Below are 12,912 nucleotides of genomic sequence, written 5' to 3' on the forward strand. Positions count from 1 at the left end.
AGTAACCGAAGACCTTCTTAAGAAGAAAGCAAGCAACAATTCCAGCCAGACAGTTGCTGTGTTCAACACACCAACTGGCCTCCTTTCCTACAAAGGATCTAGAAACGGACATCTGAATATGCTTCTCCAAATTATGGCATAGCTCAGTTCTTAATACTGTGATCTAAGCCAAACACTGCCATTTCCTTTCTATGAACATTTGGCTGATCTCTCAAAACACCATGGCATGGAGTCTTGCATTTGTGAAGTAAATAAAACTGACCGATTTTTCCAATCGGTAATCGATAGGATGGCATTGTATCTACACAAGAATTGCAGACTAATATTCCAGGGTTGCACTAATTAGAAATTACATTCTCGTTACAGGTTTTGGATATTTTTAGATTATTCCCTTCACAATCACTGTATTGTATCTAAGACACTGTTTCAAATGCAGAATATGGCAGTAGTGCAATAGCAGGTTTGGATGGTTTGCTACAACTAAAAGGCTCCTTTTCCAGATCCTAATGCCTAGTAACGATATGGTTTCAGTCACTGTGTTTGATTCTGTGCAGTAAAATATATGAATTATAAAATCAAGTACAATGCAAGTATGTTCAACAGCAGAATGATGTTTACACACAACTATTTGCACTTCATTTTCATTTTCTTTCTTAAAAGCTGCCTTAGGATAACTCCACCAGCTTGGTTCAATGCTTTTCTGAAGTTAGCACTCATTCCTTGTGCTCCTACTGTACTTTTCCTGCTCCAGCGCAGACACAATATAAGGCACATTTGGAAGCTTGGTTTCTTCAAAGAGACATTTTACTCTCTGATGATCCCACTAGTCCCTGCTAAAGGTAGGCCAATTTCACAGCCCTATGCTTGGAATGTTCATCACAGAGAAGGGAACTCCATCCCCATCCTCTCAAATGGTATCTCCTGGAAGTCTTTGCTCTGCAGAGTCCTGACTATAGTAATGCTGAAAGAGTCTTTCCCCACTGCAGATTTGCATTGCGTGGTAGGTGTGAAGGAGAAGGCGAGGGAAACGAGATGTGAAGTAACATACAAAATAGTCTGGGATAGAGCCCAGCGTCTCCTGCACTTCCAGGGGCAGTTCTCTGTAATGATGTTTCTAGGGGGAAAAAAAAAAAATACAGACAAGCATTCTTTATAGGGTATTCACTTTTTTCCTCTATGCAACATACTAAAGAGATGCTCACGAAGAAGCAGCAGTTTAGTGGCCAAAGAAGCCTTACTAAATGACAAGTGTCATTTTATAGTGGTGGATTGTTGGTAGTAAAGTGGAACACCACCTAAGATAAGCCAATAAAAAGATGGTTTAGGTGGAAACCATAACATATTAGTGGAAACAGAATGCGTAACATTCAAGTTATTTTAAATGCTGTTTATACTTCTAAATAGGCATGGAGAATATGACCGGTATGGGTGGCTAAAGTTTAACGTGGTACAGATTCTAAGGTGGTTTGATGCTGGTTCACACACACCCCTTTACCTTATTTCTCATCGCCCGTAGAAGATCCCGTACTGAGCCCCCTTTATAGGATCTGAATTTTCGAAGATCTGCAAAAGCAAATAGGCTGTGTTTGTTTGGTTGTTTTTAAATGAACTGATGTGTACAAAGTCCTCCAGGGAGCTGATCTGTTGCTATCTCCCATACTTGCAGCCAAAACACATGAAAGACCTGTTTGTACTGTTCTGCCCAGGTAAATCAGGATTTGATGTATTACAACCTTTTTCAAACACTAAAGGAAAAAAATCAGTGCAGGAGGCATACTGACAATGCAGAATATTAAACAGTTTGATGCATGTGTGGCCCATATGATTTTTGAACTGTATTATCTCTGCTCTTAAAAAGTAAAATGTAAATACCACTAAAGCCTGGTAAATAAACAATGGAAAATAGGCCTGAAATTGCTACACTCTTGTTTTTTGTGTTTTCATGCTTGTTTTAAGTCACTCAGCTCTAAAATAGGATTATATATATATATATATATATATATATATATATGTATGTGCGCGCACAGGTGTACCTATATGTACTTTTTAATTTAGAACAATTCAGTGCTTCAGTTGCAGGCCAAGATCTCATGTAACAAATTTGAGAGACAATGGTATTGCTGCCTTCCTGTACATGCAGGTTAGGGATAATAGCCTGTAATTCCCTTACATTATTATGGAATATAATCTCAGTTACCTGTCTGAAGGGGAACCGTGATGTGCTCTCTCCAGTCCATTTTTACCACCTCTCTCCCTCCTCTCTCTAACTGCTTGACTATTGGACCATCTAGAGATTCTTTTTCTATTCGGTCACTCACATCCTGTAAGAAACGTTCAAGTTACTTCAAATGCTGTATTTTTACTTCCAACTCTCCTACCCACTCCCCTCCCCCCAATTACAAATTGCCACCCTCTGCCAGATTAAAGGGTGTCCTGAAAAACAGCTGCTTGCGGACAGTACAATGTAATTGGATTGGTAGTCAGGAGCTATCTGCCAGAGTTCTTTCAACACAGAAAACCCAACATGCTCACTGGATTGAAACCCTCCAAAGGGCTGAGCATTTCCTTACATGCACTGACTAAGCATACAACCTCACTTCTTTGTTCCTTACACTGTATGTTCATCAACTGCTGATTCTGCATGCAACTATCTCAAAGATTTTAAACTTGAAGTTTTAATGTATACGATTTTAAAAACATATGGAGAATGTTTAATCCTGGACAAAATAAAAAATTGACAAGACAGACCTGAAAAAACTGGAGCTGTCTTTCTAGATCCCAGAAGAACGGGTGCTTCAGCACACAGCTGGCAGATGGACGTTTCTGAGGATCCATGTTTATCATCTGCTCTATTAAGTCACGAGCAACTATGTCATCTAAGAGAAAAAGGGTGATTATTCCCAGACTGTCTGAAACAGTTAAAGTTGTTCTCAGTCTTTAAGAAGCCATCACGACTCCTTCGAGTTTGTCAGAGATCTAGAATTTCCAGTTGGATGCTCAGCCTACAAAAAACAGGCCAAATCCTGCCCTGATTTATACTCTGTGCAACCCATCAGAAAGTCATTGGGGTTGAACCAATACAGCTAAGAGCAAAGGTCAGTTCAATCTTTTGAACATCCCGGATATACATGAAATTCCTCTTAAAACTATCACAGTAAAGCTCAGAGGGCTCAAAACTTTGCAATCACCCGGAATTTCATATGCTTTTGGACAGTAAAGTCAATAGTTTTAAGGGCTTCTAACTTTTTAAAAGGAGCTTCCCATATAATTACTTCAAGTGCTTGTACTTCACATTTGCAACTTTGGGGGCATGGTGATTCATAGGTCTCAGACAATTTCCACTGGTGTTCTGGGCGCTATTGAGCCCCACAGAATAAACTGTGCAGTGCTTTACATTTAACAGAGTAGGAAAACATCCACCTGCTTACCATGCGTCTCTGGATTTAAGGAGTCCAGACTGTAAACACCCAGTAGAATGTTGGCTTGCCGCTGCAGGGATTTGCCAAAGGGATGGCTGCCTTCAGATACAACATAATAGAAGAGACAGCCAGCCGAAAAGATGTCCACCGTGTATGTCTGCAAATGAACATATGGTTTATAAGCAACATTACAATATAGTTTATTCAATACTTGGGCTCAACTTCACAAGTCAGTTGTGCATCTGAGGGAACAGCAGAAGTTTCTATAATCACACTTCTCTCCGCAGTATTCAAAAGTAATTAGAACATGGCAAATCCTGCACTAAAGCCCACCTCCAAGAACATCTCCAGTCTTAAGTGACCACTTAAAGTATCTCCACGTTTCTAGTACAATTCTGTTCTATCACTAAAGGCCACCATGAGTAAGTAACTGATTTTTGGTGGCCCCTTGGGTGATCACTTTGATTTCACTATGACTACAAAATATGGTACAGGATAATACAGTAACAGCCACACTGATCAGAAATTCAGCCCTCAACGAGAGCTAGTTGTGTTCACAACCTCTGAAAATTAGTCCACAGACATTTTAGTTCTAAACCAGCTTGAATGAAGAGGGGGGGAGGAATAGCTCAGTGGTTTGAGCATTGGCCTGCTAAACCCAGGGTTGTGAGTTCAATCCTTGAGGGGGCCACTTGGGGATCTGGGGCAAAATCAGTACTTGGTCCTGCTAGTGAAGGCAGGGGGCTGGACTCGATGACCTTTCAAGGTCCCTTCCAGTTCTAGGAGATAGGATATCTCCATTAATTTAATTTAATTTAAAAAAAAGAGGCAATGAACTGTGGACGTAAAGGTCTGATTGCAACAACGTGACACTTGCCAATCCCACTCCATGGAACTTCCCTAACCCTCGGAACAAGAACAATTATGATTGACTTACAGGGTTCTCTTTGCAATCTTCACTCAGCATCTCTGGAGCGATCCACCCTTCAGTGCCTGGCACCCCAGACTGACGGCTAAAACTGTGCCTGCCCACTGCCAGCTTCTTACACAGGCCGAAGTCTGAAATCATGGCTTTGACCTTGCCATGGGCATTGGGCATTGAAATTAGGATATTATGAGGTTTCAAATCCCTGTGGACTAATACAAACACCAAATAATTAATACAAGCACCAAGAGCATTTTTAATTGTTTTATTTATTTGGAATGAAATCCTTTCACATTGCTGAAGCAGTTTTTGTTAATGTTCAAGGGATCCATAGGCTTAAGTTCAAGGAACGTGTTGCCTGTTCATGTGGGATGCCTATCCTACTCCATTTCCTTCAAATCTTGCAAGCTCTTGTTAGAGCCATCACCCCCCCCAGGCATTCCAGAGAACATCATTCGTTATATTCTACTTCTACAGCAGCTGAGAAGCTCAAAGCAAATACTAATATAGCAGGGAAGTATTATCCTCATTTTACAGATAGGAGAAACTGAGGGATAAAGGGGTTGTGTCACATACAAGTCTGTGGAAGAGCTGGGAATGGAAGCCAGATCTCCTGGTTCCCAGTGCTGAGCGATCATGGCCACTCCGTAAATGGGCATCATAGAATGGTATTGTTATTTAAAAAAGGAAAGAAAAAGAATGACTGGTCTTCACTTCTCCCAGCCACCCAGCAACGAACTACATGGCTGCCACAGCTCCCTGCACCAGGCCAGCTTATTTTGCTTCTTAACCAATAAAACATACAGTCACCTGAAATCAAAACAAAGGGCCTTCTTACCAATATTGAGAGAGTGTAGATAAGTAAGACCAGATGTCGTCTGTTGCAGTAGGGTAATGGGCTGTAAGCCATGGCGACTGAAGTCCTTCTGCTCCACATACTATACATCATATAAGGGAAAACAGAAAGTAAGCCTAAAACCCCAGCACGTTCCTTATACACTGGTCTCTACATAGATCCCAGGCCACTGAAAAGCTCCCTCAACAGAGGTAAATTCTACCCAGTCTAATGAGAGCTGGTTATGCACTTGCAAGAGCCTATCCCACAGACAAAGGGGAACTTTAAGACATCAGACTGTACTAAAATTCTACAAGTCTGTCGCACAGAGAGCCCATGGGCTGGGCCACTCCAGCATGCTTTTCAGATGAAGGACTTTTATTTACAAGGGGATCCCAAATAAAAGCGAAGGGCAATAGACTGCTCAGTAGATCAGCAGAGTGATTTTTTTCAGCCTAACATTTATTTATTTTTGCCAGAAATGCAGATTCAGGTTCAAACTTTTTGTGTCTTTGAGTCAAATTTGCTGGTTTGGGTCGAACTCCACCCCCACGCGAAAAAATAATTCAGAAAAAAAAACTGTGTTTGAGTTTCGACATTTTCAAAACATAACGTTTTGATTTTTCAATTCAAAATGCCCATTTAGAATTTTACTGCAATTTTATTTTTAAAAAGGTTAACCGCCCCCCCACTAAAATTAAATGAAACTTTTTGTTTCAGGTTTCACTCAACTCAATTTTCTCCCCCAGTCTGGGCACCAAAGCAAAAACCCAGCTATTTGTACATACTCATAGAGGTCTGAAGGGACCATTGTGATCTTCTAGTCTGACCTGTGTAGCACAGGCCACACAACTTCCCCAAAATTATTCCTGGAGCGGATCTTTTCGACAATCATGATTTAAAATGGTCAATGATGGAGAATCCCACATGACCCTTGGTAAATTGTTCCACTGGCTAATTACTCTCACCATTAAAATGTATAGTGTATTTCCAGTCTGAATTTGTCTGGCTTCAACTTCAAGCCATTGGATCGTTTTATATCTTCTCTGCTAAATTAAAAGACCAATCTGAAATATCTGTTCCCCAAATGGATACTTATCATCAGCTCACCCTTTAATCTTCTCTTTGTTAAGCTAAATGGATCGAGCTCTTTGAGTCTATCACTATACGGCATAAAGAACAGGAGTACTTGTGGCACCTTAGAGACTAACAAATTTATTTGAGCATAAGCTTTCGTGGGCTAGAACCCACTTCATCAGATGCATCAGATGTAGCCCACAAAAGCTTATGCTCAAATAAATTTGTTAGTCTCTAAGGTGCCACAAGTACTCCTGTTCTTTTTGCGGATACAGACTAACACGGCTGCTACTCTGAAAACTATACAGCATGTTTTCTAATCCTTTAATCATTCTTGTGGCTCTTCTTCAAACCCTCTCTAATTTATCAACCTCATTCTTGAATTGTGGACAACAGTATTGGATGCAGTTTTCCAGCAGCAGTTACACTAATGGCAAATATAATGGTAAAATAACTTGTCTGTTCCTACTTGAGATTCCCCTTTTTATGTATCCCCGGATGGCATTAGCTCTTTTGACCCAGCGTTATACTGGGAACTCTTGTTCAGCCAGGACCCCCAAATCTTTTCCAGAATCACTGCTTCGCATGATGAAGTCCCCCATTCTATAAGTATGGCTACATTCTTTATTCCTTGGTGTATACATTTACATTTATCCATATTAAAACGCATATTGTTTGCTTGCACCTAGTTTACCAAGTGACCCAGATTGCTCTGAATCAGTGACATCTCCTCTTCATTATTTACCAATCCCCCAATTTTTGTGACATCTGCAAACTTTATCAGTGATGTCTTTTATGTTTTCTTCTAGGTCATTGATAAAAATGTTACATAGCATAGGGCCAAGGACATATCCCTGCAAGAGCTGACTGAAAAAAACATCCACTCGAAGATAATTTTCTATTACATGTTGAGATCTGTTAGCCAATTTTTAATCCATTTCATGTGTGCCAAATTAATTTTATATTGTTCTAGTTTTTTAATCACAATGTGGTGTGGGTACCTGTGATCCTAAGCACCCAAGTCAAATGCTTACACTATTACCTTTATCAACCATACTTGTAATTTCATCATCATCAAAAAAAAATAATGTTGATTTGCATTAATTACATCATCTTTTAATTCTTTATTAATTGAGTCCAATATCAGGAGCTCCATTATCTTGCCTGGGATCAATGTCAGGCTGACAGGCCTATAATTATCAAGCCATCCCATTTACTATTTTTAAAAACTGGCACAGCATTAGCTTTCTACTCTACCGCTCAGTATTAAATCTCCCTTATTTCCACAGTGAGAGCCCAAGATAGGTGGGGCTTTTACTCGTCAGTTTCCCTAGATGGCCTGGTTTTTAAAGGAACATAAAAATAATTATGTTTTATCCTAGCTCAGAGAAACCTTTCAACAAGAATTTAACTCTGAGTAAATGCTGCTCATTAGCACTGCCCAGTGGAGGCTGAAAGTAGGTAGGCCAAGGTGTCCAGCACCTTACTCACACCAGGGTAAGCAAAGCCCCTGCCTCACTTCCCCCCACAAAGCTTTGCTTAGCACATGCGCCACCTGCACACTCATGCTTCTGTGCTTCTTTAAAAGGCGGCTCTCAGGACAAGCTAAGGCCTTAAGAAGCAATATTTTAGAGAGGCTCCTAGTGAGGGCAGCAGATGCCTTACGCATGGTGGGAGATACAGAGTGACTGAGGAGAAGCCTTTTTCAAGAACACATATAGAAGGTTCAATAGTCCCTTCTCTTATATCAGAGACCTGGGGAGGGCTGGGAAGCCAAATGGCAGGAACACACAGCAAAGGGGGGAAAGGAATGTTGTCTGGGCAGCAGAAAGCCAGGGAGGAGGAAGGGTAAGAAAACGTTTTCTTGTTCTGTTTTACCACCAGGGCATTGGCAGGCTCTGTGACACTGATGCCATACCCCTTCTCTTTATTACAGTTGCTGATTACAAGATAGAAGGTAAACAGCAACTGTGTATAGCCCGTGAGGCTGTATCCTTTGCTTCTGTGATACCAGAGTATTACAGTAAATTGGGCTGTCTTAGATTCACCCTGGACTGTGATAACACTGAAGGGATGATGATGATACGAGGAGGAAAGCCTCTTAACTACACATACAGCAAACGACTACACTGTAAAAGTAAATAACCAATTACAGACGTTGTCTGCATATGACAGGTGCCTGAACTGCAGACTCAAAGCAGAGTTAAGAGTCTGCCATTGAGAAGCCTTTCACAGCCTGTGTTTTCTCTCTGCATTTACCCGGCAGCCAAAGCTCTTTGCTTTAGCAATCTTTGAGGTTTGTAAGTGACCTGTTACCTCCTGTAAGGTGGCAGCACAGAGCTCTATGGCAATGTACTGAAACTGCCTGTCCCTCTCAGTGCAGAAATAGCGGATCACGTTGGGGTGCTCGTCCGACTCACGCAGCAGCTGCACCTCGCGGTCAGCAAAGCTGAAGCATTCGGGGAGAATTCTTTTCACCGCCACATCTCTGTTATCAAATGTCCCTCTGTAGACAGTGAACCATACAGCAAAGAAACCTCTTTGAGTCACTCTGTGCACTGAGATAGGCGGGTTACATGGAACACACTTCACACAGCACTTCTTCAGTATTGGACAAGGTTCAATGCTTTCATTTCAAACAAACATTTACAAATGACAACATAACCCTGGATTTTTGTTAGTGAAGGGACACTGCAGAGAAGTGACACCCCCCCCCCCCCCCCACACACACACACCCCGCTTACTTTTAAAAGTTCCATGGTAACGTTTCCATTCATATTAGACCATAAGCATTTTTTAAAAAATATTCAAAAAAATAGTGGGGCATTAATTGGGCTCTAAAATCAAATGCATATATTGTCTTGTACCTGTAAACAATTGTTCCTTCAGCTCCATGTCCCAGTACGTCTTTCGGGCTAAATGAAATCTTGCCGACCATTACTATGCGTGTGTCCTCATCTGAACAAAAGCAAGCAGCGAAAGGATTAATTTAAGGCAGATTTTAAAAGTCAGCACTTTGCAGTTGCATTTCCATATGGAGTCGGTATGTAAAACCTTCTCTTTCAAGTTTAAATGCACAACACTGAGAACTAAGGAGCCCTTTGGAATTTTGGCTCTTACAACACAAAAGGCCATGGCTGGGGACATACATGAGACAAGCAGCTTTTAGGAGACAAGAAGCTCTTTCCAGTTTTTAAAATGCTTATGTGAATGTAGTGTTGGGGGAAGGTGCCGAACTGACAGAGCTGGAGAGTGGGTGCAGTGCAGGCACTGTGCTGCCCTGGGGGTGGAACTTACTTCCCTGGAGGGACCAGAGACAACATGCAGAAGGCAGAGGGAAGGGGAGTCCAGTTTCCATGGTCCACTCAATTCTTGGCTTCAATTACTGCCAATATAACAATTTTTTTTTGTATTAGGGTCTGGACTGAGGCCGCCAACCCATTTCAAATATGCCAATGAGCACATGGCCCATTGGCAGCTCAATACTGCACTCCTGACCCAGGCAAACCTTCTAGTGAAGTCAGTGGTAGGATTAAGCCTAAAATGACAAAAACTTGTGGTCAGCATTGAAAAAAGAATTTGAAAAGTCACCTCTCACTAGAAGAGCTCAAGAATAGGGATGGAGAGAATACACCCAATGGTGCACATGAATCCCCAAAATCAGGATTCAAGACCGGATGTCTTTCTAGGAGATGTTCTAGCTCAACCAGAAGTCATGGGCTTGCTGCAGGAATCAAAGGGGAGGGAAGTTCTCTGGTCTGTGTTATACAACAGGAGGTCACAAATCAATGGTTCCTTCAGGTCTTAATCTATGAAATATTGTCAATATCCTACTTTTGTCGTCCCCCCACCTCTTGTTGTACTTTGTTACCTTTGGCATTGGGGGAAATGTTATGAACTTTCTGATTTTAATTCTTATTGGGACACACTATGAAAGAAGTTAGATTAACGTTACCTCCCTCTTCCTGCTCAGTGGAGAGACATCTCCCAATGTCAGAGCCAGAGAGGTTGGAATACGCTGAGTGGTTTGATGCTTTGGGAGACACGTTGGGTGTGCTGGTGGCTGAACTCTCCGTCCGCACATAGGAGGTGTCCAAAAAGTCTGCCTCTGGGGGGAGATCACTGGGGGCACTGAAGGGCAGTTGCTGTTGCTGCGTACTCTTCAGGAGGAAAGAGAGATGGTCTTAACACCACACCAATGAAGGAATAACAATCTCAATAGACATGCCGACGAGAAAGCACGTCCATGACTCAGCATCCAGAAAGGGCAGATTCTACTATCCTCTGAGTGAAAAACTTCTCATTGCCAGACTCCTAACTTATTTCTGGTAGGGCAATTAAAGAGTCTCTATCACCCAAACTGTTCTCTATCTTGTTATACATTTTTAAAGCACGGTTGATAATTCAGGCTGGTTGTTTGTTATAGCAAAAAATGCCATTAGCCTGAAGTTTATTTTCCCTTAGAAAAGCATCTTTAGACTGAATAGCTATCATTAAACAGTAAAAGGATACAGGGCCTGATCCAAAGCCCAGTGAAGTGGATTTGGGGTGGGTGTGGGGGGGAGATCTTTTGGTAAATTCAGTGGTCTTTGGATCATGACCGGGAAAAAAAAAAAAGAGCAACACACACAAAATAACTGAATGGGCAAAAATCCATGGGAGAGTTGCAGGTGGAATAGGAAAAGTCTTGAGTGTAATGGTGTGGTGTCACAGAAATCACTGCCACATGCAGTAGCCTTAGTTATCAGATTGCACACCTGTGAGTTATCAAAGTGATAACCGTTACTACTGATAGCTAATGGAGAAAGCAGAATTGCCCTTCTTTTATGAAGTCGTGACTCTTTTCCTCTCCAGCTCCTGCATCATCTTTACCAGGCTAGGCTGCCAAACATTACAGCCCTTTCTCAGAATTCACTAGAATACCAAGCTCAATCAGCATTACCATTGGACAGGTGATGACGAATGCTACCCAGCCAACGAACAAAAAAGTGCTCAGGATGATTGTGGCCATGTCTTTCAGCATGGAATCTACGGGAGCCTCTGGCCGAGGTACAGGCTGACTGGGCTTCTCGTCAATGTCCTTTGGAACGGTAGGAGGCAATTCTTTTGAGGAACCTTCAACTATACCAATAACCTAGGAAACACAGAAGACTCCATCAGTTCAAAGTCTCAATGGATAATGTATTTTGCAGCTGTACTAGCATATATAACGTACATTTCAATGAGGGACCATTTCTTAAAAGCTTAATGATGTGCAAGACTCTCTTGGATGTAATGGTGGCTCACAGCAAAATTGGTCAATATTCTGACGACCCTGCAGTTCATTTATTCAATGGACTATTTCCACTGAAGTCAATGGGAGATTTGCATGTGGAAGGAAAAGCAGGACTCAGCCTTAAGTCTGATATCAAGAGTTCTATAACACAGAATAATGCCAATGACACCCCATTGGAGGGTACTGTGCTGCACTTCCACAAAGAACTTGGGATAATTCCCTACACTTTTTCCTATAGAGTCCAAGTTCTCCCAAAATTTTCATTTCCCTCCCCCTGTAATTTTCCAGTGGCTTCTTCCGTTATTCAGTAATACGATCAGGTTATTCACAAACCTCCTCAAAACTGGCTTTATCAGAGTCAGCTGGAATCACATTTTCATGCCGTTTAGGCAAACTGCTTGGAAATTTCTCCAGGATCTTTGTAGGGGCTGATAATGGTGTTTCATGGTGCCCTTTAAATAAAACAACATTTGTTACAAGAAGTGTTCCTTTTTAGGGCAAACATGCTTGATTTTGGCATCTCTGCCAAGAAGCAATACTCAGCATTAATAAAATGGGTTGAGGCCGTTACAGTATGACAGTTTAGAATAAAATGAGGCTCTCCTATATGTACCTTAACACCAGAGCGCTGTCCCTGTGGAATGACCCAAAGCTTGGAAGATTTGGGTATATATCTGAAAACTGTTACATGCCCTTTGAAGTGAAGCAATGCTCTTGCTCTTAAAGGCTCTAAACCTTCAAGTAGTGATTATGGCCACTGACTCCAGCAGGACTTGTGCTCAGGCTCTGGCTGCAGATTTGGACCCTGACTTTGTCTCTTGTTGAAAATAAATATTGAATAACTACCCATTCAGTGAGCATTGCCCATCTTGTGCACTGAATGAGACGGGGGCCTTTGGAAAATATAGGATGTGATCATGTAATTAAAAATTGTATCATAATGCATAAGGTGGCCAAATTAGGGTTGTAAGGCAAACTTAGTTCTGGCATCCTCTAACTTTTGAGTGCTTGACTTTGCATCTTTTACAGTCTTTTAATGTAGTGGTTTTGGATGTAATTTAAAATACTTTATATATGGTAACAATAATCTCTGTTTGGATTATTGCTTTTGTCCACCAGAGGACAGTGCAACAGAGAGCAGGTGGAATATTACTGACTTCCTGATACCTATTAACAGCCAGTGGTTCCTCCAATAGTTGAGTTTCTTTTCTTTCAATCCTGCTGAAAATTTTAGATCCGTACTAGGAGTGATAACACACTCGCCATTGTCTTCAATAGTAACTCCTTCTGTTTTGGGGCCCTCTAACAGAGGTATGGCTCTGCCACGGGGCTAGAAAGACAGAGATTTATTATTACAGTTAACAAAGCACTATATCGCTAC

The 12,912-nt window shown here is 41.5% G+C and overlaps 1 protein-coding gene across 1 annotated transcript in view; it reads right to left on the reverse strand.

The window, feature by feature from the left end:
* Nucleotides 1–316: 316 nt before the first annotated feature.
* The window catches only part of ERN1 (endoplasmic reticulum to nucleus signaling 1), a 36,687-nt gene continuing 24,091 nt past the window's right edge, over nucleotides 317–12,912 (reverse strand). Inside the window, exons 10-22 of the mRNA XM_065415329.1 lie at nucleotides 12,699–12,861; nucleotides 11,865–11,983; nucleotides 11,199–11,390; nucleotides 10,212–10,416; nucleotides 9,124–9,214; nucleotides 8,573–8,762; nucleotides 5,183–5,282; nucleotides 4,357–4,556; nucleotides 3,429–3,576; nucleotides 2,749–2,876; nucleotides 2,198–2,321; nucleotides 1,496–1,563; nucleotides 317–1,114 (exon numbers count right to left, since the gene is read on the reverse strand). Of these exons, the coding sequence (XP_065271401.1) occupies nucleotides 908–1,114; nucleotides 1,496–1,563; nucleotides 2,198–2,321; nucleotides 2,749–2,876; nucleotides 3,429–3,576; nucleotides 4,357–4,556; nucleotides 5,183–5,282; nucleotides 8,573–8,762; nucleotides 9,124–9,214; nucleotides 10,212–10,416; nucleotides 11,199–11,390; nucleotides 11,865–11,983; nucleotides 12,699–12,861 (1,935 nt within the window). The 3' untranslated portion in view covers nucleotides 317–907. The remainder of the gene's footprint in view (nucleotides 1,115–1,495; nucleotides 1,564–2,197; nucleotides 2,322–2,748; nucleotides 2,877–3,428; nucleotides 3,577–4,356; nucleotides 4,557–5,182; nucleotides 5,283–8,572; nucleotides 8,763–9,123; nucleotides 9,215–10,211; nucleotides 10,417–11,198; nucleotides 11,391–11,864; nucleotides 11,984–12,698; nucleotides 12,862–12,912) is intronic.

This window comes from Emys orbicularis, chromosome 13 (genome assembly GCF_028017835.1).
Source record: "Emys orbicularis isolate rEmyOrb1 chromosome 13, rEmyOrb1.hap1, whole genome shotgun sequence".
Taxonomy (NCBI): Eukaryota; Metazoa; Chordata; order Testudines; family Emydidae; genus Emys; species Emys orbicularis.